The 26,883-nt window shown below is 37.6% G+C and overlaps 1 protein-coding gene across 3 annotated transcripts; it reads left to right on the forward strand.

Moving 5' to 3' along the window:
* Positions 1-61: 61 nt before the first annotated feature.
* LOC129898652 (ubiquitin-like domain-containing protein CIP73) lies at positions 62-26,883 on the forward strand. Of its 3 annotated transcripts, none has more exons than XM_055973276.1 (17): positions 62-172; positions 490-568; positions 3,512-3,663; positions 4,006-4,123; positions 4,216-4,287; positions 4,678-4,796; positions 4,893-4,964; positions 15,618-15,761; positions 15,950-16,019; positions 16,119-16,294; positions 23,318-23,482; positions 23,607-23,678; positions 23,758-23,890; positions 23,980-24,387; positions 25,033-25,382; positions 25,543-25,623; positions 26,568-26,883. In XM_055973276.1, exons 3-17 carry the CDS (start codon positions 3,535-3,537, stop codon positions 26,574-26,576), a joined length of 2,118 nt encoding a protein of 705 aa, XP_055829251.1. In that variant the 5' UTR covers positions 62-172; positions 490-568; positions 3,512-3,534; the 3' UTR covers positions 26,577-26,883. The 3 variants fall into 3 exon arrangements, with proteins under 3 accessions (XP_055829251.1, XP_055829252.1, XP_055829250.1); XM_055973277.1 differs by having other exon boundaries at positions 525-568; XM_055973275.1 differs by lacking the exon at positions 490-568.

Raw genomic sequence — 26,883 nt, forward strand, 5'->3', positions numbered from 1 at the left:
ACGGCCAGAATGGCACTTAACTCTCATATATATATAGATGTGCAGGAACATCTCACCGTTGCTGAGCGTTCAGACAGAAAGTAGGCAAGAGAGGGAGACACACATCAGCTCTCTTTGCTGTCCGCTCAGTAGATACTTCTTCCGAAACGCTCTCGATCGAGCTCTCTTTCTGGTTTGCCTTTGATTCTCTCTATTAAATCAGCTAGTTTTTCTCATCTTTCTTGTCTTATCTCCTTAATCTCTAGGGTTCCTGATTGTTGTTTTTGATTGATCAAATGAGGAAACTGGTAAAAGCTTTTGTGGTTTATCTCATAAATTTTAGAATTTTCTCTGTTACTTGCTATGTATAGTAGTTTCAGGCATATATGTGCTCAAGACCAAGTTCTACTATTTACTGTCTGAGATTTTGACTCCTATTTAGGCATATGGTAATTCATGATTTTTTTTAGCATAAACAACTTCCTAGAGCAAGATTGTTTTTTCCGTTAGAGAATGCAGGACTTTTTCATTGGTTGAGTTTTCAGACAGGCTGTCATGGACAAATGCTTACGAGTTTCTGAATAACCAAGTGAGCATTAAGATCTTTGTAGGATTTCACTATTTATCCTCTTTGGTTATTGCTGAACGAAAACGACATCACTTATTTTCAATTTGGAGTGCTTTGTAAACTAATTTGAGTCGGCTATATGAATTCTCTATATCCGTTCTGCTCCATTTGCAGTGCTTGTGTGCCGAAACAAGAAAAGTTTCTGTTGCCTGAGCTATAGGTTTTTCAGTGGGTTCATTTGGTTTTCATTGGATTAATTAATTAGAATAATCCTTGATGAGTTCATGGACAGTTCGCAAAAGAATCAAGGCTACTATAAATTTTAGCATATGTGGCTTAAAGTTGATGGCTTTATGGACAGTTCTCCCACCTCGTTCACCCGTATCATTTGTAATCTCTTTTATTTTCACCTGTACGCTCCCAAACACTACTTTGTTCCACACAATTATTTCCTTTTTAAGCATCTTCAGCTTTTTGCTGGCCTAAATGACAGTTTTTCCACCACATCGTAGCTATTCCAACATCCAACCATTTTTTCATTGATGTCCGTCTCTCCTAACCGCATGTTCTCAAAAGGGAGTTCTAATATTTATTTCTCTCCCACCACCTAACAAAATGAGTGAATGATCCGATGCCGACCTCATAAGGATAGTTCATATAAATTTTGGAGCCAACTCCTTCCATGAGGCAGACACCAAGAATGAGTCTCGATCTAAGAGATGAATCCTACGACCTAACTCAAGTGAAAGTAGCACCTGTCAATGGAAGATCAATAAGAAAAAAGTTTATCAGTAAAATCCGAGAACTCCTTTATTGCCCTAGGAACCACCCTCCCACTCTCTCTTTTGGGAATTTGAAGGTGTTAAAATCCCCACCTTGTACCAATGAGATATTCCACTGTGCCAAAACCGTCGCCATTTCTTCTCAAAAAGCCACCTAAGACCCCTCCCAAACAGGACCATTAACTCCACCGTATCCTCATTCCTTCCCATTCCCAATATTTTTAAATGTCGCTGCTACCATATCTCAATCTTCCTTTCGTCCCAAAGTGACATATCCCCCCTGCATTTCCCTGAGCCTGTAACTGGTCATATTTCACCTACCTTCCCCTCACACACTTCTTACGATACTACTGAAAATTGTCTCCATTTTTGTCTCTTGAAACCAAAGTCACTCTAATCCCTATCTTGATGATTTTGTTTGTGTCATTCCTCACCTCACATTCCAACTAACAATTTTATTATCTATCAAATAACCATAACTTCTCCACTTGACATATAATCTCTTTATATCTAAATAAAGCATACGAGAATGCATATAAACTCATATCATATGTGTGTTTTAGATAATACACACAATGCATATATACTAGCAATTTTTGTGACTCAAATATATATACCTGTGTATGTGTATACACTCGTCTCCTTGTATACTTATAGTAGACATTTGGCTTTTCTTAAACATACTTTTCTAAGGTCGAAGTCTCGACGTACCTGGTATCCATAAAAGCTACCGATCTAAAATAGCTTTTTCCCGCACCGAGGATGGCTAAAATTCTCAATCTATCCAATTAATGAACCTTGGGGTTAATTTACGTCCATTGGACCCATCTTAGAAATCTAGGCTTTGGTCAAAGTCAAATATGGGTCAACGGGGTCAAAACCCGGAACAAATTATATGAGCAGATTACCCGTAAGCTAGGGAGTTTAAATCTATAGTCAAAATCTGATCTTGACTTACTTTACTTGGTCTAATCTCAATGTAGGTGATTTGATGAGTTAGGGTTAAATTCCAACTTGACACACTTGAAAATACATGCTTTGATCTTAAAAATTCAAAGGAGAACATGTATATAATCCAAAACTACTCTTATAAATCTTACCTCAAAGACTAGGTGGTTACTTTCAGAAAGAGTGAAATCCTGTAGCTTAGAACCCCTAAAACATGGAAAATAAAACTCCATTTTGGCAAAATCTGGTGTTAATATTGGACATTACTGCTATCACTGCATGCCTTGCACAATCACGCTGAACAAAAGTGGGTTGGCTAGGACCTAGGCATTGGCTTACACAATCACAGAAGATGGGACATGATCATGCTGCAGTGATTGGCCACTTAGCCTATCAGGCTCTTCATACACGATTGCGCAACACTGAGGGATAGCATTCTTCGCAATTGTGCAGGGTGACCGTGATCGTGGTGCACAAGTTGACAACAAAAAACTGAATCTGCAGTTTTTGTCCAAATGGTCCGAAACTCACCCAAGCTCCTTGAGTCTCAACTGAACCACCCCAACAAGTCCCAAATTGTAAAAACAACTTGTAGAAAGTCTCAAAACATTAGTTTAGGCGTAAATACTCAAAATGAGGGGTTGACTGTATCACAATAGAAGCAAATGATCTTTGTTGTGATACAAATTAATTTGAGATTTAGACTTAAATTTGTGGTTTCGCTTACACTGAGACTGGGTAGGGATATGTATGAGGTTTTAGGAACCTGCAGTTCTAAGACCCTTAATTTGCCTTAAAAGAGAAGTTACTACCAGTATTGAAATGGAATTGACTTGAACTGGGAGAATATGTAAAGTATCTATATTGAAGATGTAACTAGTTTGGGATCGAAGCTTAGTTAATTGATTGATTTGACAACTTTTTCCAGTTTCTCTGCCAAAATAGTAAAAGGTGGGATGCAATGAAAGAGGACTGTTTTCTCTTCTATTTTTCTTTCAATACCTTTTTTAACAAACCAAAAAATGAAAGAGACAATTTCTTCGTTTTCCCTTCCCTCTTCAACAAAACTGGGTTATACATACCTTGAGATGGATCAGTTTAATGGATAATTATTGGATACTCTTATTTTCTTCTGCAATATAGCTGTCACATATAGTTTTTCTGTTTATATTACTGCAGATTTTTCACCTTGTTTTCACATTTGTTTGTCATTTGATTGTCATATGTTCGTCAGGGGTCGAAAGAAACCTGGAGAAGATGGTTAGCAACGGTGCTGAAGATGTGCAGATTTGTGGAAGTGGTGAGGCTGAATGTCCTGAGACCACAGTTGAGATAAAGATAAAGATGTTGGACTCACAGACATATACATTGCGAGTGGATAAATGTGTAAATATCTTTTGCTTTTATTTTCAGTGCTTTAAGAAAAAGAGCTATGCTACCTATCAAACAGGAGGAACAACAAAAACATCAAGGCCAATTATTCTATTTCTAATTTATTTATATAGTTCTTCAAACAGTAGAATTTCAAGTAATCGTGGCTCCATATACACCAGTTTTCTGTGTATGTGAGAGTTGCAAATGTGCATTCTTGTTGGATATTGGAGCACATTCACAAAGACCAATCATGCTCTTGAACTAATAATTTAAAAGTTGACTGTAGTATCATCTGTTTGACTTTTAGAATATTCTGACACTCATTCTAAATACCTTTTGTTAATTCCAATACAGGTGCCAGTTCCTGCATTGAAGGAACAAATTGCCACAGTTACTGGTGTCTTGACAGAACAACAACGGCTCATATGCCGTGGAAAAGTGTTGAAGGATGACCAGCTGCTTTCGGCTTACCGTATCCTTTTGACTCTCATGATATTTTAGGAACATAGCATGCACCTAATATATGATTTAGGAACTTGAGTTCCTTTACAGATTTGCAAATAGATGTGGAAGACGGTCACACTTTGCATCTGGTTGTGAGGCAACCTTCATCAGAGAGTACCCCTGATACCCAAGGTTGGTTATGATTTGGACAAACTATTGAATTACATTTGAAAATAGACACGACGAGCTATAGCTTCAGCAAGTCATATGAATTTCCGTTGTGTTAGTCTTCATTCTTGTTGTCTTGATTTATCTTATAATCCTTCAATTTTGGGAAGCTAGAAAGCTTGGGAAACTTGATTATTAATGGATGTAAAAGCAAAATGAATGAACCCAGATAAATGTTGGTTGGTCATACCATTTCTTAATTCCTTCGGGTTGAAGTCGAATGGTACCGGAAAAAGTACACAAGACAATACCATGATAAATGCTTTATATGGGTGGGTTCTGTCATGTCTTGAAACTTTATATGGATTCTGTCATGTCGTGAGTTCCTTATAACCGTTAAGTTCAAAATTGCAGCAACTGCTTCTGCATCAAGTGCTGGGTACAGTCAAGGAAACCGAGTGAGTCCTGGTGTAGTAGTTGGAACCTACAGCTCATCTGATCATGGAGATGGAATTTTCCCTGATTTGAATCGCGTAGGCATTATCATTTTTTCTTCCTTTTCATGATGTATACAATTTGCTGTCACAATTCAGGAGACAAAACTCATTTCTTCTGTTTCATATTTTAAGATTGTAACAGCTGTGCTTGGATCTTTTGGAATTGCAAGCGCTGGTGGTGGCAATGAGGGGATTGATCTCCATGTAAGTATCAAAGGCTTCATTCCTGATCCTATGCTGAAGTTTGTCCTTTTCCTTTTCTATGGATAATTGAAAAAAGGTGGTCTTACCATTATCCCATGGACAAAATTCTCAGCCGGAAGGTTGGCCAAGCTATCACCTTCTGTGCTAGCTTTCACCCTTATTTCTTTCACCTTTTCAGATATTAGAACCACAGATTTACCTTCACACTGGATTTAAATCGTATGACATCTCTAAGTCCAGTTCTAGGTCAGAAACATGGTTTGAATGGACTGAGTGTAGCTGGAATTTTATGGGGAAAGTAATTTTAAGTCTTAAAGCTATGAGATGGCTAGTCCAAGTACTTATTGAAGCTTCAAAGGAGCAAAGAATGACAGTTGGAGATGGGAAACAAAGGATCAATTTGCTGAATTCTTTTGCACTCTTAAATACAATGAGCATGGTAGGTATGCCAGTTTTATTGCAGTACAAGGGGGCAACAGATCAGTTATTATAACTCCTGAGACTACATTAAATGATGTATGGATAGAAACAGCTCAGAAAATTACAAAGTTCATTGGGGTCTCAGAAAGGGGTGAGAAAGAAGCAGTTATTAGACAACATCAAATCAATTCTTCTTTTGTTGAAGCCATCAGAAGCAATAAATGGTCGACAAAAGCAATAAAAGGTTTGATACCACAGATTACCACCTGCAGAATCACCCTCCCTGGAAGCTCTATAGTTTCAGAAGCCGATGTGCTTGGCAGATGTGTTGTGGGGAAAGTTTTTGGAATTGAGCCAAGAAACGCCAACTCTGAATGACATACAGAGATGGGTTTGCAGTATGTGGAAGCCTTCTCACCGAATCAATGTATATGTTTTGAATGACTCCCAGTTTCTGGTTGAGTTTCCCCCTAGGAAGGATGCAAAGCATGTCATCCATGGTGACTGGAGATGGAAGAAATCCAAATTGTCACTAGAGTGGTGGTCCCTCACTGCTGGATGCTGGCCAAAAGAGGTGGCAAGAAGCTGGGTATGGATCCGTATTTATGCTCTGCCTCTGAACTTGCGGTTGCAAACCACCTTCAAGCAGATCGGAGAGGTGTGGGGGTTGGATTGAAACAGAGGAGGAAACAATTCTTAGAAATCATCTGTTGGGCTAGAATTAAAGTTAGGGGAGATGGAGTAGAAGTCCCAACAGAGTTGGAGATGGAAAGTAACGGTTATATTTTCAAATTTTCGATTTGGTGTGAGAGATTCCGACAACCGTAAGGAAAAGATGATCGGAGAAGAGTAGACCTTCAGTGTGACACCCCAACTTAGGATAAGATGTTCCACATCGGCAAAACATAGGAGAGATGTTCGGTATATAAGTAAGCAGGTCATACATCCTAGTGATGCTTTTTAAAGTCATGTGAGTCTAGGCCCAAAGTAGACAATATCACTAGCGGGCTGGCCATTACATTCAGACCACAGGGTGATAGAGGTTGTGTTCTATATCTGAGAAGCCTAGTACTATGTTAACACATTCACGCCACACAGGCTATTGGGCATGTGGGTACATTGATAGCTAGAGCAGATTTTGATAAATGTGCATATGAGACACGTCGGTGGCTCAGAGTGTAAAACTCAGAATGAAGAATTGGGCCACAAATATAAAGTGGGTTTCGGTCCGGACACAAAAGTCAATTGGGCTTTACCTAACAAAGTGCAAGGTATTCAATAGGGAGAAATAGAACACGACCTTGTCGTAGAATCTCTGGATTTTGGCGTTCCTCTACAGATAGAGATTTATGCAAACCACCAAAAAATCACGGAGCCGCTATCATACGCACAAGCAGTCTGGAATTGTGACACTACGGAGACAGTGAAAACACAGGGAAAGACTTGTGCAGAGGTACAAGGTAATTGTAAGGCCGAGATCAGTCTGATGTTGGGAAAAGATGAATCTCTAGTGGCGATTCTAAACACAATCCCGGAGGAGGAGAGTTGGGTACTGGAAGTTGTGGAGACACTTCAGATGCAACCCCAAACCACAACCCTTGATAAAGAAATGGATGCAACTATTTGGGTTCATCAAAAATTGATCAAGTTGAGCAAATTGATTGTGGTGGAAATTTAGGGGCATGAGGCGGTAATGGAACTCTTGAGGCAAATAGATAGTAGTAGACAGGTGAGAATGATGGAGAAGGTTTTCAAGAAAATTAGATTCAAATGTGTATAGGAACTATAAGACCTAGTGTCTTTTGATGTGAAATTTAAGGACAGTGATAACCTAAGCAGGGGAAAGAGTTTGACAACAAATGACTCATGAATTTCAAACTTGTTTTATGGAATGGAAGGGGTCTGAATAAGAGGGATAAAAGAAGATTAGTGAAGAGTTTTGTTATAGAATTGAACATAGATTTTCTCTGCCTCCAAGAAACCAAATTGGAGGGGGATATAAAGGAGATGATTAATCAAATATGGGGATGTAGATGGGTGAGGTATGCATGTCTGGAGGCTAACGGTTCGGGGGCGGGATTTTATTGTTGTGGGACAGTAGCGTGTGGAAAGGGGATGTTCTATAAATTGGAGCTTATACTATTCCTTGCAAATTTGAAGCTCTTCTTCAGGAATACTCTTGTCATTTAACATGTGTATATGCCTTTAATTGTGGCATAGAAAGAAGAATAGTATATGATGAAATTAGTGCAATTAGGGATCTGATGGAAGGAACCTCCGCTGTCGGGGGGGATTTTAATATAGTTAAATACCCCACAGAAAAGAGGAATTGCAAGAGAAGATCCAAAACTATTGTGGAATTCTTTGACTTTTTAGAAGATATGAAGCTGATTGAATTAACTTGGAAGGGGGGAATCTACACAAGGTTTAAAGGGGATAAACACCTCACAACATCTAGGATTGACAGAATCCTTATTTCAGAGGAGTGGACTGATAAATTCAGCAACATAAATCAAATTCTAATGCAGAGATCTGTTTTAGATCACAATCCAATAGCTTTGCAATGTGGAACATGTGCACATAATAAATCTTACTTCAAAGTAGAAAAGTGGTGGCTTGGAACTGAAGGATTTATGAACAGAGGCAGGTACTGGTGGAGTTCTTTTCATCCCTCAGGAAAGCCAGACTTCATCCTCACTTATAAACTCAAAGCTCTCAAAACAAAGCTTTAGGAGTGGAGTAAAAGTTATCAAGGACATGTCAGCTCTCAGAGAAGGAATCTACTTGGGCAGTTATTTGAATGAGACGCTATACTGGATAACAGACCATTAAATGAGGAGGAGAAAGTGGGAAAATTGCACTGTTTATGTAGTATGACGAGTTTGTCTAAATTGAAGAAATTTTATGAAGTCAATGATCCAGGGTACAATGGCTTAAAGAAGATGATAAGAACCCAAGTTCTTCCACAAATGCTCATAAGAGATACAACAATATAGACCAACTAATGATTCAAGGAGAAATTATTGAAGATTCATCAAGAATTAGAGGGGAGATCATTGACTTTTATCAGAAGTTATATATAGAAACAAAGAGCTGGAGACCTGTTTACAATTTTGCCACCTGACCCACTATTTCAGAGCAAGAAAAGGAGACTTTGCAATCTAGCTTTGTTTTGCAGTGCCTAAAGTGGTGTGCCCTATGACTTGATGGCTTCACTATGGATTTCATCCTCACTTGTTGGGAGATAATGAAACAAGACTCTTGGGGTCTGAGTAAGGAAAGAGCTCGTAGCCACGTTATTGGGCTTGTCTTGTTATAGATGCATTTAGGAATTTTCATGAACAAGAGGTATTTGAAAGAGCTTTAATGCAACTTTTATAGCCCTAATCCCAAAAAGGAAAGGAGTTAAGGAATTGAGAAACTTCACGCCTATTAGTTTGATAGGAAGTATCTATGAACTATGAACTATTTCCAAAAGTACTGACTGAGAGATCAGCAAAGGTGATGGCTAAACTGGTAGATTCTCAACAAATGACTTTTATCAAGGGTAGGCAAATTATGGATGCTGTCTTAATGGCTAATGAAGTTGTTGATTCAAGACTCAAAACAGAATAATCTTGGTATATTATGCAAGCTCGATATAGAAAAAGGCATATGATCATGTCAACCAGGGTTCTTACTGGAGATTCTGTAGAGATGGGCCTTTGGAGGCAAATGAATCAATTGGATCAGGCATTGCATTTCCACAATATGCTTTTTAGTTCTGATCAATGGCTCTCTTGTTGTTTTTTCAAAGCTCAAAGAGGGCTAAGACATTGTGATCCCTTGTCCCCATTCTTGTTCATTTTGACAATGGAAGATTTAAGCTATATAGTGAAAACTGCCAAGCACATTGACTGGATTAATGGTTTTGAAATGGATAGGAGGGACAACATTAGCATGAATATCACACACTTACAATATGCAAAATGACACTCTAATTTTCTGTGATGCAAATGTGGATCAACTGAAGTATCTGAGGGTGATTTTGGTTCTATTTGAATGTGTGTCTATTGTTTGGTCTGCATGTCAATTGGAGGAAGAGCTCACTATATCCAATTAATGAACTCAATGATATGGAGTTCCTAGCCTCAACAGGGAGGAGATGTAGGGTCCTTGCCATCTGTATATCTTGGTATGCTTTTAGGAGGTAAATCAAAATCTAGGGAAATCTAGAATGGTGTCATTGAGAAGTGTGAGAAGAAACTATCAGTTGGAAGTCCCAATACTTGTCACTAGGTGGAAAAGTCATACTCATCAACTCTGTGTTAGATGCCCTCCCCTCTTACATGATGACCTTATTTCCAGTCCCAGTAAGTTTATCAAAAGACTAAACAACATAAAAGCCTTTTTGTGGCAAGGAAATAAGGAAAAGAAAGGTTTTTATCGGGTGAAATGGAAAGCCTTAACAACGAGCAAGAAGAAGGGGGGACTGGGACTAAAGTTCCAGAACAAGGCTTTTAAAATAAAATGGCTTTGGAGATACGCACTAGAAGACCAAAGTCTATGGGAAAATGCTATCAAAGCAAAGTATGAGGAAGAGGACATGTGGATGACTAAGGAGATCACACCTTATGGGATTAGTTTATGGAGCTCTATTAGGGCCCTATGGTCACTGCTGAAAAACAAAAGCTCCATTAAAACTGTTTTCTGGAAGGATATATGGCTAGAGATTGAGTTTACAAGAGAAATTTCTTGACATCTACAATCTTGGTACTTCACCAACACAATATAGTGGCAGAACACTGGTTAAACCAAGGTTGGGATATTACTTTTAGAAGAATGCCTAATGACTAGAAGCTGAGTAGGGTGACTACATTCTACAATATGCTGGGAAATTTTGGTGTTTAATAGGAAGGGGTTGACAGATGATAGTGGAATGGACATAGTAATGGTTCTTACAAAGTGAATGTAGCTTATAAATATATGAACCAAACCATTCATCAAATTGAAGAATGGCCTTGGAAGCTCATCTGGAAGACTAAGATACCATATAAGATTTCTTGTTTTGTTTGGCTCCTAGCAAGAGAAGCAATTGTTTTTCAAGACAACTTGATGAAAAGAGGGATTACTATCTTCCCCAGATGCTGCCTATGTGGGGAAACTACATGGACCTTACCGTTACCTTTGAGAAGATAGAGAGACTGTTTCCTAATGACCTCGATTGAACAACCAGTGAAAAAGAGGCAATAGCAACAAACATAAGCAACAAGATAATGTCGAAGTGAAACAAGTATTGATAGAAATCTAAAAAAAAGGGAAAACAATGAATGATATGAAACTCAGGGATAAGGGAACAATTACTAACCACCCTTCGATCCTAATTCTTGACCTCCACACCTTCCTAGGAAGGGTCACATCCTCGGTAATCTAAAGTTGTGCCATATTCTGCCTAATCACCTCATCCAATATTTCTTGGGCCTGCCTCTACCCCTCCTCAAGCCTACTACAAGTGACCTCTCTCACCTCCTAATCGGGGCAGTTACACCTCTTCTCTTCACATGCTCGAACCATCTCAGCCTCCTTTCCCGCATCTTATCTTCCATGGGAGTATCTCGTCCTGGATATCTTCATTCATTATCTTATCTCTCTTGGTATATCCACCCATCCACCCCAATATCTTCATCTCCGCCACTTGCATTTTCTCAATTTGTACAACACTATTTCCGAAACCATTCCACAAAAAATATTATTTTATACAACTTTCATAGCTTGAGAGTAAATTTACTTTTGCATATATTCAAAATTTGATATTCCCTCCGTTTCAATTTGTTTGTCTTTTTTTTTCTAGTCTTTCAAATAGAATGTCTCTTTTATTTTTTGGCAACTCTTTAGTTTCAACTTCCAGCATGACATTAAGACCACAATATTAAACGAAATTTTGGTACATTTTACATGTCTTTAGTTTAAGACCAAAAAACTTAAGTCTTCTTTACTTTTTTAAACTCTTTGACAAGTCAAAACCAGACAAACAAATTAAAACGAAGGGAGTACATGGATATGTTCATACTTTTATCTTTAATTTGATGTTTCTCAATCAAACTAACTTTTCAACTATTATTAGAATATTTTCTTCCTCTATCAGTCGTATATAGTTCTCAAAATTATAGAAGTTTCTTATGCTAATTTACCCTTATAGATCACAACATCTTAGAAAAGGATAATTCAATTACACATGAAAATTAAATGTCAATGTCTGGAGTTTCTTTTATTATCCAGTGCAAACTATGCCTTTTTATTGTTTTCAATTTTCTTCCCGGGTAATGATGGATAAGATTGATCTTGTCATTAGATAGAACTTAATATGAAGGAAATTAAGTGCTATAATCCCTTAAACTTAAGGGTTGCGATGAGAGGTATTCGTTATTTCTATTATTTAGAAGGAAAGATACGGTAGTTTAATTCACTTATTCCATGCATTTAAGTTGTGCTTAGTATGATGATAGACTTGCTCGGTGTATTAGTGTGTTTTATGTATATGAATTGTCCATTAGAATTGTTGGTGTTCATGTAAATTGACAATATATAAAGTTCGAGACTTTTTCAAAGCTAAATAACATGTCTGGAATGGACGGAATAAAGACATCTATTTGGAATCAATAGATTGCCACAATTACGTACATAATTGAGCACCAATCTTCTTTCTCATTAACCTCAATAGCCCTTTGGGTTAAGTGATCTTTGACACACTGACACTCCTTTGGGTTAAGTGATCTTTGACACACTTGACACTCGCACACCAACTCAACACAATAAGCCTATGCCGAATAGTTTGAAATTCAATTAAAGGTTCTGAAGAAATCATAAGACTTGAATTTCTATCTCCCATATTTTTTGAACCAAAAGCATAAAGTAAGATTGGATTGAAGAGTACTCTAAGCAAATAATTAGTAATTACTTTCCAGCACTCTGACCTAGTAAGAGAATTAGGAAAATGTAGTGGTCCTGTATGTGTTGGATATGAAAGTAGGTGGTCGGAAATGGCTGGAATGTGATGGGTTAGGTTGAAATCACCAGGCTTTGAAATTTGATTTATTTCATGGAATAGCACTTGTACATATGAGCTTGTAATGGTACCTTGTAATTCAATAGTTTCTACTACTGAAGCATGAGTGTGTTATTGCACCATCATATATACATACATATAGATAGGGTCGACAAGTCCAAGAACCAAAGATAAGGGTTGGATGTGCTCTAATATTCCTCGCTAGCTTGACTCTTGGATTTGATGCACTGCGGGAGATTTGTCTGTTAACTGTGGGTGGAGCTTTGTCTATAAAGGGATTTGTTGGGTTATGGTTGCCAAAAGAGGGTGACACAAAAGATGGAATGTCACTGAAAAGGAAGTCGTGACTGTCTTTTCTGTCCCGGATGTTTCTCCCTAACGCATATGTAAGATATGAAGACACGAGAAAAGAATATTAATAAGATTCTAAACACAAATTATGCTTACCCTTATTTATATTCGTACTTCACATAGTACACATTAACTATCTATTATGAGTAATATCCTAATTTGGCTTGAGATATCTTCTTACAAATAGTAAGAGGTAAGTGAACTGATGCCTCATTTGTTTTTATTAAGATTAAGACGTTTGGATTTAAATACAACAACTACAAACCTAGTATAATCCCATAGGTGGGGTCTGAGAGGGTAATGTGTGCACAGACCTTAGTCTTATCTTGTGATGATAGAGATGTTGCTGATAGACCCTCAACTCAAGGACTAATGAAAAAGAAGCAGTAATAACATATTATAACATCATCAAGATAGTAAGATAAACGAAGCAAAAAGAAACATTCAGATCGTACTAAAGACCTAAGAATAAGCAACTTAAAAATAATACTAATACTCTATGACAGAGAAGAGATACGCTCGGTAACCTACTAACTCTCTACCCGAGTACGTCACCTCCACACCTTCGTATTAAGATTCATATCCTCAGTAAGCCGAAGTTGGCCATTGTCCTTCCTAATCACCTCCCTTAATACTTCTTTGACCTTTCTCTACATTTCCTTAGGCCCATCATGGACAACCTCTCATACCTCCTCACTGGGGCATTTATGCATCTCGTCTACACATGTTCGATCTGTCTTAATCTTTCTTCCTGCATCTTATCCACCACGGAGGCCACTCCAACCTTGTTCCGAATATTTTTATTCCTAATCTTGTCTCTTTTATATGTCAACCCATCCATCTCAACATCCTCATTTATGCAACTTTTTATCTTCTGGATATTTGATTGGCCAACACTCTGCTCCATACAACAAAGTTGGTCTAACGTCTACTCTATAGAACTTACTGTTTAATCTCAATGATACATTCTTATCACACAGAACACCAAAAGTGAGCCTTCATTTAATCCATTCTATTTTGATACAATGCCATCATTGTCAATTTCTTTATTGCTTTGGAATATAGACCCCATGTATTTGAAACTTTCTCTCTTAGGGATGACTTTTGAATCAAGCCTGACGTCCATGGCTGCTCATGAGTCATGTCAGTGAACTTACATTCATGTATTATGTCTTAGTTATAGCTCAACTTGAAACCTTTAGACTCTAGGGTCGGTCTCCAAACCTTTAACTTCGCATTGACTGCGCTTTGCATCTCGTCAATCAATACTATGTCATCAACAAATGACATGCATCATGGCACCTCTCTTTGAATGTGATGTGTTAGTGCATCCATCGCCAAGGAAAATAAAAATGGTCTAGGAGCGGATCTCTAATACAACCCCATCACGACTAGGAAGTGTTCTGAGTCACCTCCCACTATTCCTTACTTGGATCATGGCTCTATCATATATGTCCTTAATCACCCTAGTGTATACTATAGGAACACCTCTAGCCTCTACCTATTTCCATAGAACCTCCTTTGGGACTTTGTCGTATGCTTTTTTTAGATCAACAAACACCATATGCAAGTCTTTTTTGCTCTTCCTATACTACTCCACCAACCTCTTCACCATGTGAATGGCTTTTGTGGTCGATCACCCCCACATTAATTTGAATTGGTTCTTGAAAATAGACACATTCTTCCTCACTTTTGCTTCCACCACTCTCATTCAAACATTCATAGTGTGGCTCAAAAACTTGATACTCTTGCAGTTGTTGCGATTTTAGCTATAACCCTTGTTCTTGTACAACATAATTAGTCTTACTAAAAATGACCTCAAACAACCGAGTAAGCCACTCGAAGCTTGCCATGCCGTATTCTTTCAGAATTCCATCTGAATTTGTCTGGCCTGATTGCTCTTCCCTTGTTCAACTTACGCATAGCCCCCTTCACTTCCTCAACCTTTACATGCCTACATTACCCAAAATCTAGATGGCTCTCAGAGTGCTCCAAGTCACCCAACACGAAGCTCCTATGCTCTTATACGTTCAAGAGTTTATGGAAGTATGTGTACGTCTGCGATCTACGTCTAATATGAGCCCCTTCCACCAAAACTCTGCCTTGTCTTTGATGCACTTCACTTGATCCAGGTCATGGTCCTTCCTCCCCCTCACCTTGTCCGGCCGATACAATTTCTTGTCCTCGCTTTTGTCCCCAAGTACTTCATACAAACGCCCAAAAAGCCTCCGTAACCACTAATTTCACCTCCTTCTTTGCCTTGTTATACCATTACCTATTCTCCCTCTTCTCATCCTTATATCTACTCTCCACTAGCTTTGAATATGCTGTTTTCTTGGCTTCTACTTTACCTTAGACCTCTCTATTCCACTACCAATGCCCTTGTGCGTCTACCAAAGTAGCCCTTCGAATAGGCAATTCCAAATACAATAACAACAACAACAACAACCCAGTGTAATATATGTACTTTAGGTCCTATGCTTTCTAAGGGTCTTTCATCCCTATTTTATATTCCTATACATTCTAAGAGACTTTTATCCCTATTAGATATTCTTATGCCAATAGGAAATATAGAGAACTTCAAGTATTTTATTTTTTGAAATGTTGACCCAAAATGAATTTAATTGTGGAACATGGTTAGTGAGGATCTATATAGCCAATCCAACTTGTTTGGAGCCGAGGCATAGTATTTTTTCCATTATGGTCGTTATGTAGGGACTAAGTACCCTGGTATTAACAAACACACATCCCATATTTGGGGTTGGGAGGAGTTTCACTCTTGGCTGTGGGATAATCATTTGTAACTTTGTAAACGTTGCATGCTGTATTCTTTACAGGGTTTTGGTCCGGCTAGTCTAGGGAATAATAGAGATTCTGGTAGATCAGAGACTGATCAAGCTGATACAAGGGATCAATCCAGCTTCACTACTAGTGCTTCTGCACGTCCGACGGATGTTCCACCAGAAGCTCTGCAAGCACCGGTAAATTTTGCATCAATTATTTTGACTTCAAATTATCCTTCATGTTTTCGGAGCACACTCTTCATTTAACATGTAACCAACATGTTGACCGTGTCGTGCATTATTTCAGATGGTAGAACATTGTTCATATTTTTTTGTACTCCATCTCCTCTGTTTTCCACGTTTATATCTTTGTTCTTTTCATGCAGGTTATTCCCGATTCTCTTACAACCTTGACCCAGTACTTGAGCCATTTAACTGCAGAGTTCAGAGCCAATGGTAAAAGTCCCTTTCTCTTCTTTTACATCAACTCGCCTCCTACAAGGGGGGCGGGGAGGGTAAGAGCTATTCTTATTAACTGAAATTTGGTGTTGGCAGTTAGAGGACAAAGTGAGACTACACAATCTGCTGGTGCACATGTAGCAGATAGAACAGATTTAGATGCTACCGCCCATTCAATCGGAGAGAGGGGGTTTCCGACACCTGCATCCTTGGCGGAAGTGATTATTTTGACGAGACAATTATTCATGGAACAAGTTGTAGAGTGTTTGTCGGTATGTGCTTGAACTTTTAGTAGTTTCTATTTAAAACTGCTAATATCTAGCAGAGTGTTCTTTTTTACGCTCCCAGACTTTGGTCAGAGTTAAGAGCGCAATGCGTGATGTGTGGTTAGGCGTAATTATGGGCTCGAACCCTATTGTGGAGAATTTCTCGGTTATATATAAAGGGCAGCCCGGTGCACTAAAGCTCCCGCTATGCGCGGGGTCCGGGGAAGGGCCTGACCACAAGGGTCTATTGTACGCAGCCTTGCCTTGCATTTCTGCCAGAGGCTGTTTCCAAGGCTTGAACCCGTGACCTCCTTGTCTCGGTTATATATATATATATATATATATACACACATACATACATACTTGGCGGAGTTATAGCCTTAGGGGAAATGATAGATTCTTCAACCCAACTGAGTGAGTGAAGGGTGCTTAACTCTTATCCTGAAGAATTATGTGCTACCAGTTTCCTGCTTTATCTAACAACTAGTGCCATTTGGCCCGTGCTAAGCCCCGGCCCAAACTAATGTTAAAAATTAAAGATATAGATATTTTTTAATCTTTCTGCTCTTCTTTGTTTTTGTAACATTAGTTTGACACTTTTTAAGTACTTCTTAAAGTATTAAAGTACAAAAAGGTATCTGGAAGTTAAAGGAGAACATTTTCAGCAGTTTATCTATTAGACCTTTTTTTTTTAAAAAGAAAATCAAACAAATGCATGCACGAAACCTCTTCTAATTTCTATTCTACTATTTATTTTTTGAGATTATAGTCTCTGATGATCAAAATTGAGCTTTATCATTTGTAAAATTAATTTCATTTGTTTCTCTCAATTAAATCCATATTGGTGAACTTATTTTTTGCAAAAGATATACATTATTCAACTTATTATAAAATTATTTAATGTTAAAATATTGTTGTATGATGAAATCAATAAAGTTAACTTATAAATAAACACAAATAATTAAAAGCTTTGTTATTGAAAGATACTTTTGTAGATGTTCTTTCAAATTAAACCACACAAAACAATACTGAAAAAGTCAATGAAATTAAAATTTTCATACTTTAAGCTTTATTTTTCTTTCAAAAGATGCATGTTCAGAAATAACATTTTTTACTTTTTCTTAGTTTAATGAACCTTTTTATGGAGTCAACATGTAGTAACTTTTTCATGTTGAACTTAACTATTTTATCCTAAATTATATAAAATAATGATTATCTCGTATTTTGCAAAATATTTTAATTTTAACAAAAGTGAGAAATGTACTTTTGAGGGGACTGGTGGAGAAATACCGGGAAAAGAAAAGGGACTTGCATATGGTGTTCATTGACCTTGAAAAGGTTTACGACAAAGTCCCGAAGGAAGTCCTCTGGAGATGCCTAAAGGTTAGAGATGTACCAGTTGCTTACATTAGGGAGATAAAAGGATATGTATGATGGAGCCAAAACTCGAGTGGAAATGGTGGGAGGAGACTCAGAGCACTACTCATTTAAGATGGCCTTGCACCAAGGATCAGTTCTTAGCCCGTTTCTGTTTGCCTTAATGATGGATGAATTGACGTGGTATATCCAAGACGAGGTGCTTCGATGTATGTCATTTGCGGATGAAATAGTATTGATTGATGAGATAAGTAGTGGAGTTAATTCTAGGTTGGAAGTGTGGAGATAAATGTTGGAGTTTTAAAAGGTTCGGGTTGATCAGGACCAAAAGAAAGAATCTAGAGTGCAAATTTAGTGATGTCATGCATAAGGAAGACATGAAAGTGAGGCTTGACACACTTCCTATGCCCAAGAAAGATAAATTCAAGTACCTCGGGTCTGTAATCCAAGGGAGTGGGGACATCGATGATGATATCACACATCGTATAAGTGCGGCATGGATGAAGTGGAGGCTTGACTCCAGTGTGTTGTGTGATAAAAAGGTACTACAAAAACTTAAGGGTAAGTTCTATAGAGTGGTGGTTAGATTGATATTGTTGTACAAGACGGAGTATTGGCCAGTTATGAACTTCCATGTTCAAAAGATGCATGTTGCGGAAATGAGGATGCTTAGATGGATGTGTGGACACACTAGGAGCTATAAGATTAGGAATGAGGTTATTTGAGATAAGATAGGAGTGACCTCCATGGTGGACAAGACGAGAGAATCGAGATTAAGATCGTTTTCAAGATGATGAAGATGCTTGAAGAATGGAGATTGAGTACAATGATTCCGTTGTACAAGAATAAGGGTGATTCTGAATTGCAACAACTATAGGGATATCAAGTTGCTAAGCCATAATATGGTTTGGGAGGGGTGGTGGAGATGTGGGTTAGCAAGGCGTGACTATTTTTGAAAATCAGTTCAGATACATGCCGGGGAACTCAATTACAAAAGTCATTCATCTCATAAGGAGATCAGTGGAGCAGTATTGAGAAAGGCAGAAAGACGTAAACATGGTGTTCTTAGACCTAGAAAAGCCTTGTGAAAAAGTCCCAAGGGATGTTATTTGGAGTTACTTGGAGGTTGGAGTTGTACCTTTGGCACACATTAGGTGATCAAAGATATTTATAGTAGAATTAAGATTTGGATTAGGAACGTGGGAGAAGACTCGAAGCACTTACAAGTTTTGATAAGGTTGCACTAGGGATCAATCTTTAGCCCGTTTTTATTTGCCTTAGTGATGGATACATTGACGAGAAAAATTCAAGGTGAGGTGCCATGGTGTATGTTGTTTGTGGATGACCATTCTGGTTGAGGAAACTCACAGCAAAGTTAATGCTAAGATGGAGGTTTGGAGACAGACTTTGGAGTCTAAAGGATTCAGGTTGAGCAGAGACAAGATATAGTACTTGGAGTGCAAGTTTAGTGGCATAATGCATGTGGCTGATGAAGGAAGTGAGTTTTGATACACAAGTCATCTAAAAGAGGGAAGGTTTTAAGTATTTTAGGTCTATCATCCAAAATGGAATGGAGTGATTGATGAGGATGTCACTCATTGTATTGGTGCAAGGTGGATGAAATGAGGGCTCACATCTAGGCTCTTACGTGATAAGAAGGTGCCACCAAAATTTAAAGGTAAGTTCTACAGAGTGGTGGTTAGACCAACTTTGTTGTATGAGGCGGAGTGTTGGTAAGTCAAGAACTCTCATATTCAAAAGATGAAAATTGCGAAAATGAGGATGTTTTGATAGATGAGTGGGCATACTAGGAGATATAAGATTAGAAATGAGGATATCTAGAAGAACGTGGGAGTAGCTTCAGTGGAGGACAAGATGCGGGAAATGAGATTAAGATGGTTTGCACATGTGAAGCGGAGATCTACGGATGTTCTAGTGTGGAAGTGTGAGAGGCTGGCTATGTTTAGTTTCATGAGAAGTAGATGTAGACCAAAGAAGTGTTGAGGGGAGGTGGTTAGACAGGATATGACACTGTTTCAGCCTATCGAAGACATGACCTTAGATATGAGGGTGTGGAGGATATGAATTAGGGTAGAAGGTTAGTAGATAGCAATGTGTTGTCTTGCTGTTCGTTCATATTAGTCGTCGTAGTATTGTTGTATTTCTTGTCTTTCGATTTCTGTTACTCTTTGTTATTTCGTGTATTTCGATTATTGTATTTGATTTTTTGTAGTTCCTGTTCTGTTACTATCTATTATTTTTGTTATTTTTTTATGTTTCTTGTACTTATGTTACTTTTTTTTGGGACTACTTTGGACTATTTTTTTTGAGTTGAGGGTCTATCAGAAACAACCTCTCTACCTCTGAGGTAGGGGTAAGGTCCTCATACATTCTACACTGGGTATGTTGTTGTATTATTTTTAGTGGCATGTAGAAAGTCCTTAAATTCTTAAATTTACCAAAATGTGTGAAGACTTACGAAGTCATAAAAACATCAATGAGGAGTAAAAGTGGAAATTAATTAACGTGAGGACTACTAAATAGGTTTATTCTCCCTTATGTAGAGTAATAATAAAGGTTGCCTCCTATACTATCACGTTTTTGCAAATTTCATATTTAAGCTATGCTTTGTTTCCTTTACCCCTCTGAACTACAACTTGGAAGGGTTAAAACCCTCAGGCTTGACAAATGGCAATGTGTTTTTTAACATTCACTTAGAGGCATGTGGGAGGATAAAATTAGTTATCCATGTGCCTTTTAATGGCTGAAACCCCCCTAAACTATCAGTATTTTGCAAGTTTACTTAAACTATCAGATGTTTCTATTATCCCCAAAACTATAACTTTTGAAGATTAAAACCCCTAGAATACACAAACTTCTGAATGGCTTGTGGAGGTGAGAAATGATGCCACATTGGATTTTTTTAACAACTAACCAGGCCGAAATTGATGTTTTTGTAAATATTTCTCTTCTTTATTTATTTTTTATTTTTTATTTTTTCTATTTTCTTCCTCAATTTCTTTAACCAAATTAATCTAGGTTTGTATATTTGGGTTTCATTTGAAATTACTTATTTATTTCTTCTTTCATTTTTTTCCATATTATTGAAATAACACGTTCTTCAACACCCTTTTCTTGATTTCATTCGATCTTCTTTGAAAACCAAACACTTTCTTGGTGATGAAATGAATATCTTATGTAGTTGTGAGAAGCCGACATCAAACCCAAGAAAACACTACTCCTTGGAAGAAAAAATCCCAAAACATAAAGTCATTATTTTTGACGATCCCTGATTTCAACTGAACAGAGAGAATATTATTAAAAAGACCAATGTTCTTTAACCTTTACGGCAAAACCAACAACTAACCCCTTTCTATTTTCGATTTTGGTTCTTTAATTTAGTTTTTATGTTTACCTAGTTTAATTGATTTTTTGTATTACTTTTGATAGAATTTTATTTCGGGTTTAAAATATAATGCCATATGTAGTGTCACTAGGCAATATACTTTGGGGGTGTTTTTAGCCTCTAAATATTATAGTTTAGGGGGGTAACAAAAACATCCGTCAGTTTAAGTGTGAAACTCGCAAAACAATGATAGTTAAGAGGGTTTTATGTATTATCTTTTAAGCTCAAATAACACATGTTTTGTGCCACTTGACACATTTTAAAAGTGTTTTAGGAGTGTGAAATACACATGCCAACAAATGTTGAGTCGGGGGGTTTTTAATTCTGAAAAGTTACAGTTCAGGGGTAGTAAAAATATCCGTTAGTTTAAGTTTGAAACTTCCAAAAACGTGATAGTTCAGCGGGAGCTTGTTAACCTCAGCTTCCTGTAGTGCATGAAAGTGTTCCTCAAATGATTAAAGTACATGTTCATGAAAATTATTGGTATATAGTGTCTCAATTAATAGTTCATTTGATGTTGGTTGGATACACAGTTCTGTTAGACTCATGCATGGAAAAATGATTTGGCCAATTTTAATGGGAAAAGCTGTAAATAATCGAATGAATTCCAAGCTCGTGGCATCTCGTAACTAGATTTCAACTGCATGATAGACAATACTAATAAACATAGAAGTAAGCGAACTTGGCAAAGCTTTAAAGTAAATGACAAAATTAGACGAAATAAAATGAAAATTCTTTTAATCAACTTGATTGGGTTGAAAGCTTGCAATAGTATAACCTACTTTTTTGCTTTTAGTAGTACTACATTTATCTAATCGTACAGGAATAAGGAAAATAGTAATCGTAAATTTATCTGGGACTCTATGAAATTTACGAATATGTGGTATGGTCACCTCATGTTTTTCTTTATATGAGGAGGATATATTTTTGATGTCGACTTTGTTTACCTCATTCAAATTATATTTAGTGTTAAAGCATAAGTTGCTATCTTTTCTTTCCTTTTATTAAAATGAAACATGTTACCACATTATGAACATTTGTGTAGTTTGATATGTAAATGAAGTTCATCACAAAATTTTTCTGTACCTGTAATAGAAGCATTAAAATTTGTTCTAGGTTTTCTTCTTTAAGTTGGTCATATTATGTGGAAGCACCAATAGCTGATAATCTCTTCATCCCCTGCCCTATCGAGCTTCAGGTATGCTGATTGTGCTACCAAGAACGTTCTATAACCTTATATGTCTGAATGTGTTGCTAAACATTTAATGTCGGTATGACTGTAGAGAATATAATTAAGTAAATAAAAGTGTGTTCTCGCTTTCAGAATTCACATGAGATGATCACACACTTCAACTTCAACATGGTCTCAGAGTAAAACCTATCCCAATTCTTGTTTTCCGATGTTGAGCCCCACTTTAAATTTCCACGCTCTAGATGTCCAGCCCTGGGCGTGAGGGGGAAGTCCCGCAGCTGTCTTTAAATGGATGGGTGGGCTTGGACAATCCTCACCTCTTGAGCTAGCTTTTGGGGTTGAATTATGCTCAAGCTCTATTTCTTTAACATGGTATTATAGCAGGTTGAGGTTTGAAATCAAATCTCACCGCCACCCATTATTAAAAAATGAATTTTAAGTGCTTGATCCATAAAAAAGGAATTAGGCCCACACGTGATGGGGCATGTTGAGAATATAATTAAGTAAATAAAAGTGTGCTCCCTCTAACAGCTTAAGCTTTTAGATGAGATAGGTCACACACTTTAACAATGACATTGTTTAAAAATATCTTCTGAGTTTGTCTTGTAAGTTTATACTATTCCAGTTGGAGGTCGTCTTCAACACTAAACAATAAAGTAGAATACTCCTTTTAAATCTGCTTTGATATCCGTTAATTGAACCAAGGGTCTTCAGAAACAAGCTCCCTACCTTCACGAGGTAGGGTTAAGGTCTGGGGAGGGTAGAGTGTACGCAGACCTCAACCCTACCTTGTGAAGGTAAAGAGGTTGTTTCCGAAAGACTCACGGCTCAAGTGACGGATATCAAAGCAGATTTAAAAGGAGTATTCTGCTTTGTTGTTGTAGTACTGAATAGTATACTCCACTCATGGGATATATCAAAGTAGATTTAAAAGGAGTATTCTGCTTTATTGTTTTAGTACTAAATAGTAGACTCCACTTGTGGGATTACACTAGGTATATTGTTGTTGCGCTGATTGATTTTCATGTCTCTCATTTTCTGACCTTTGGTGCAGCAATTTTCGACATTGCTAGAGAATCAAGCAAATGTGGCAAATCCAAGAGAGAGAATGAGAATTCAATCATATGCTGTGAGAACAGGAGGGCTTTTCCGAAACATAGGTGCTATGCTACTTGAGCTTGGTCGGACGACAATGACACTGCGAATGGGCGAAACACCAGTATGTTTTTTCTTTCAAGAGTGTGGTATCACCCTTTCTGTGGTTATATCCCGGATTTGTTGTTTTCTCTTTTCATCCTGCTGTACGAAGTTAAAAAGTACTGACAAGGGGACAACAAACGTAGGATGATGCTGTGGTGAATGCTGGACCCGCTGTCTTTGTGTCCACTGCTGGCCCCAATCCTATAATGGTTCAGGTTATTTTCTTGTCAGATATATACTTTATTATGCAGCTGATTGTGTGGATGCTTGATATCTATTCCTTTGATTGTGTAGCCACTACCTTTTCAGCCGAATACAAACTTTGGGGCTGTTCCTGTTGGAACTGTACAAAATAATACTGGATTTTCTGGGGGATCTGTTGGTTCTGGCTTTATTCCGAGGAATATTGACATTAGAATACGAACAGGTTACTTTTTCTTGTTCGTGTTCATTATGCTGTTGCTAGTTACAAAGACTGCATGTTTATCTTCTCTTTTTACTCACCTGTATCATTAGGTTCATTTATGGCTTCAAATCCGAATCGAAGAGAGCCTACTGGCTCACAGCAACCAGGGCAAGCTGGTCAAGCAGCTTCTAGTGGTGGAAGTTCTGATCAACAGAACACTGGAGGCACTAGAAACTCTTCTGCCAGGGAGTCAGCTGTGCGGGTAGTTCCTATTAGGACTGTAGTTACTGCAGTTCCCGCTTCTGTTGTCCGTTCAACTTCTGATTCAGTTCGAAGTCCCATGGGAATATTCTATCCAGTTTTAGCTAGAGTGCAACATGTCAGTTCTGGGAGTTCTGACAATTCAGGAGCTTCTCAAGCATCTGATCAAAATAATTTACATGGTGTTGAGACTCGAGACCCAGCTAATCCTGTTTCTGTTGGGCAACAGCAAAATATTGGACTCCCTAGTGTTGAAGGTAACCAACAAACTTTGCAATTATTACTTCCTGTTAGTTTATCTATAAAGTGCTTGCAGTTTTTTGGCCCTGAACATGGTGCATAATGTTATGAGGTAGATGATAGTTGAACTTTAATGTTATGAGGTAGATGATAGTTGAACTTTTGACAAGTTTTATGGACATTCTGTAGATCTCTTCACACTTGACAGTGTGAACATATCCAACACTTGTTATCATAAAGTGGCGGTATATATTACTGGTCTCGAATTCAACCTTTTTTCATTAACTGGTATCTATTGTTCAGTTGATGGCCTTTCTTGTCTAGTGTATCAATCTTCCATCTTAGAAGGAAACATTTTCATGATGGATATTTCCAGGTTTTGTATGAACTAAAAACAACTGAGGCATTGACGTGTCAGTTGCATCAATATTCTTCGTATGCTCCATTTTGATAAAAAGGAGTTTAGGTGTTTATGGTCAAATCTGGTAGAGTTTTTTTTTTTTTTTTTAAATTTCTGAGTTCCAAGAGAGGAACAGGTAATAATGCAATGTGGTTATATTGCTGTCATTTGCTTTGTCTGACATTTTTTTAATTTGCCGTTTGAGTATATAAGTTTATGCAAAAACTCTCTCTACGTATTTGATATGTCACAATGGTTTCAGGTAACTCTAGCTCATTCAGTGAAGTATCAAATGGTGAAGAGTTTTCTGCTCAGTACCAAAGTAGTGTTGACCAACTTCTGAGGTCATTATTCTCTAGTGAATCTGTTCATCATGAGAATGTTTATGATCGTGGTGTACGTACAAATTCTATTAGTGGAGATGGTGTGGCAGCTGAAAACAATAGTAATACTCAGGAGACAGAAGCAGCAGGAGATGAAGGGGTTTTCCTATCAAATATTCTACGTCATATCATGCCAATTATTTCTGAAACCAATGGAACATCATCTACTAATTTACCTCGTGAACGATCAAATGTGGCTGAAAATAGAAGCTATGACCATCAAACACAGGTATATTTATCCCCTCGACATCTTATTTTCCTATATGAAGACAAATTTGACATCAAGGTTGATTTGATAGAGACTTGATAGCTTGCAACACCTATCACTTGTAGAATTGAAAGCTTTCCACAATGGACTATATATTTCAGCATAATTTGCTTTTCTGCAGGCGCAAGAAAACACAGAGCATGCAAGTTCTTCACATCGGCGCCGCGATCCTCCATTGCCACCAAGCTCAAAACGTCAAAAGGTAATTGCCCCTTTAACCTAATCAGAAAAGAAGAAAGAGAAGCCCCTGAATGCATTCAAAGTAAAATTAAAAGCAAAAACAAGAAAATAATTAGATGGAAGGGAGAGAAAGTAGTAGGGATAGAGCAAGAAAAGGATAATATTGTCATTGTTCTGAACTGAACTAGGATTGTTTGTTGGAATCATTATGTATAATAGACGAGATTATCATCTTGTTGACTGCTACTCACAATACGCTGAAATAGGAAATTCTGGTATTCCAAAAGAGTCGGGGTTTCAATCAGTCGATTGTGGAAAATTGATCTTAGTGATATATAACGTGGAAAAGCTTTATTTCAGGTTAATGTCCTCATCAGATTGTTTTCAGTGATATAAAAACAAATTTAATTACTTCTCCTTCATTAGAATTCAAGAAGATTTTTTTTTTTTAAGAAAAAAGAACTGTTGAATTTATAGTGAACTCCACATTATAAAATTGGACAGGTGGTTGGACCTGAAATGGATCCATTAGAATAACCATTCTAAAGTAGGGTCCTCCGAGGCCTGTTAGAGCTCTCTTCAACCTACTCATGGCTAGATCGATCAGTATTGAGTGAAATAGGAAGAACTATAAGATTGCACCTCTGCAAAGCACCTACACCTAATGGCTTAAGCCATTGGTCCCATTTCCTCGTTGACCAATCATGCAAAAGGTACGCTGTTAGAGTGGGCCAAAAATCTTTTTAGGATAGCCAGATAGGATGATCTTAGTCGACTTTACTGTTATTGTAGATCGGTTATCCTATGAACTTTTTGGATTTTCCAGCTCACAGATTGAGCAACATCTTTGGGTTTGATGGAGTTCTATGGAACACTGTTCTCAAATTGCTGGTGTCTTTTACTAGGTTTTATTAGATCGTGTATGTCAACCAGTCTTGAATATAATGTATCTGTTTTATGGTGCAGGGGGAGTGATTTCTTGATTCCCTGGTTTCAGCCAGAAAACGTATTGCGGCTTTGTGTTGCATCTCTGCTATATGGTGAAGCGGGACTGATTTCAAGATTGCTGGTTTCAGCCAATGCTTTGAGATTCTGTTGGTGATGTTTGGATTTGCAAACAAATTGAGACGTTATTTTGGCAGCTGCAGAGTGTAGAATGAATATTTACTCCTTTCATTTGTGATGTAAATCGAGATAGCACAAGGAAATGCAACTAATATTGAGCTGAGAAGAAATAAATTAGAAGGAACTAGGGGAATACTCCTTCACGATCCTTCCATAA

This window comes from Solanum dulcamara, chromosome 8 (genome assembly GCF_947179165.1).
Source record: "Solanum dulcamara chromosome 8, daSolDulc1.2, whole genome shotgun sequence".
In the NCBI taxonomy this organism is placed as follows: Eukaryota; Viridiplantae; Streptophyta; class Magnoliopsida; order Solanales; family Solanaceae; genus Solanum; species Solanum dulcamara.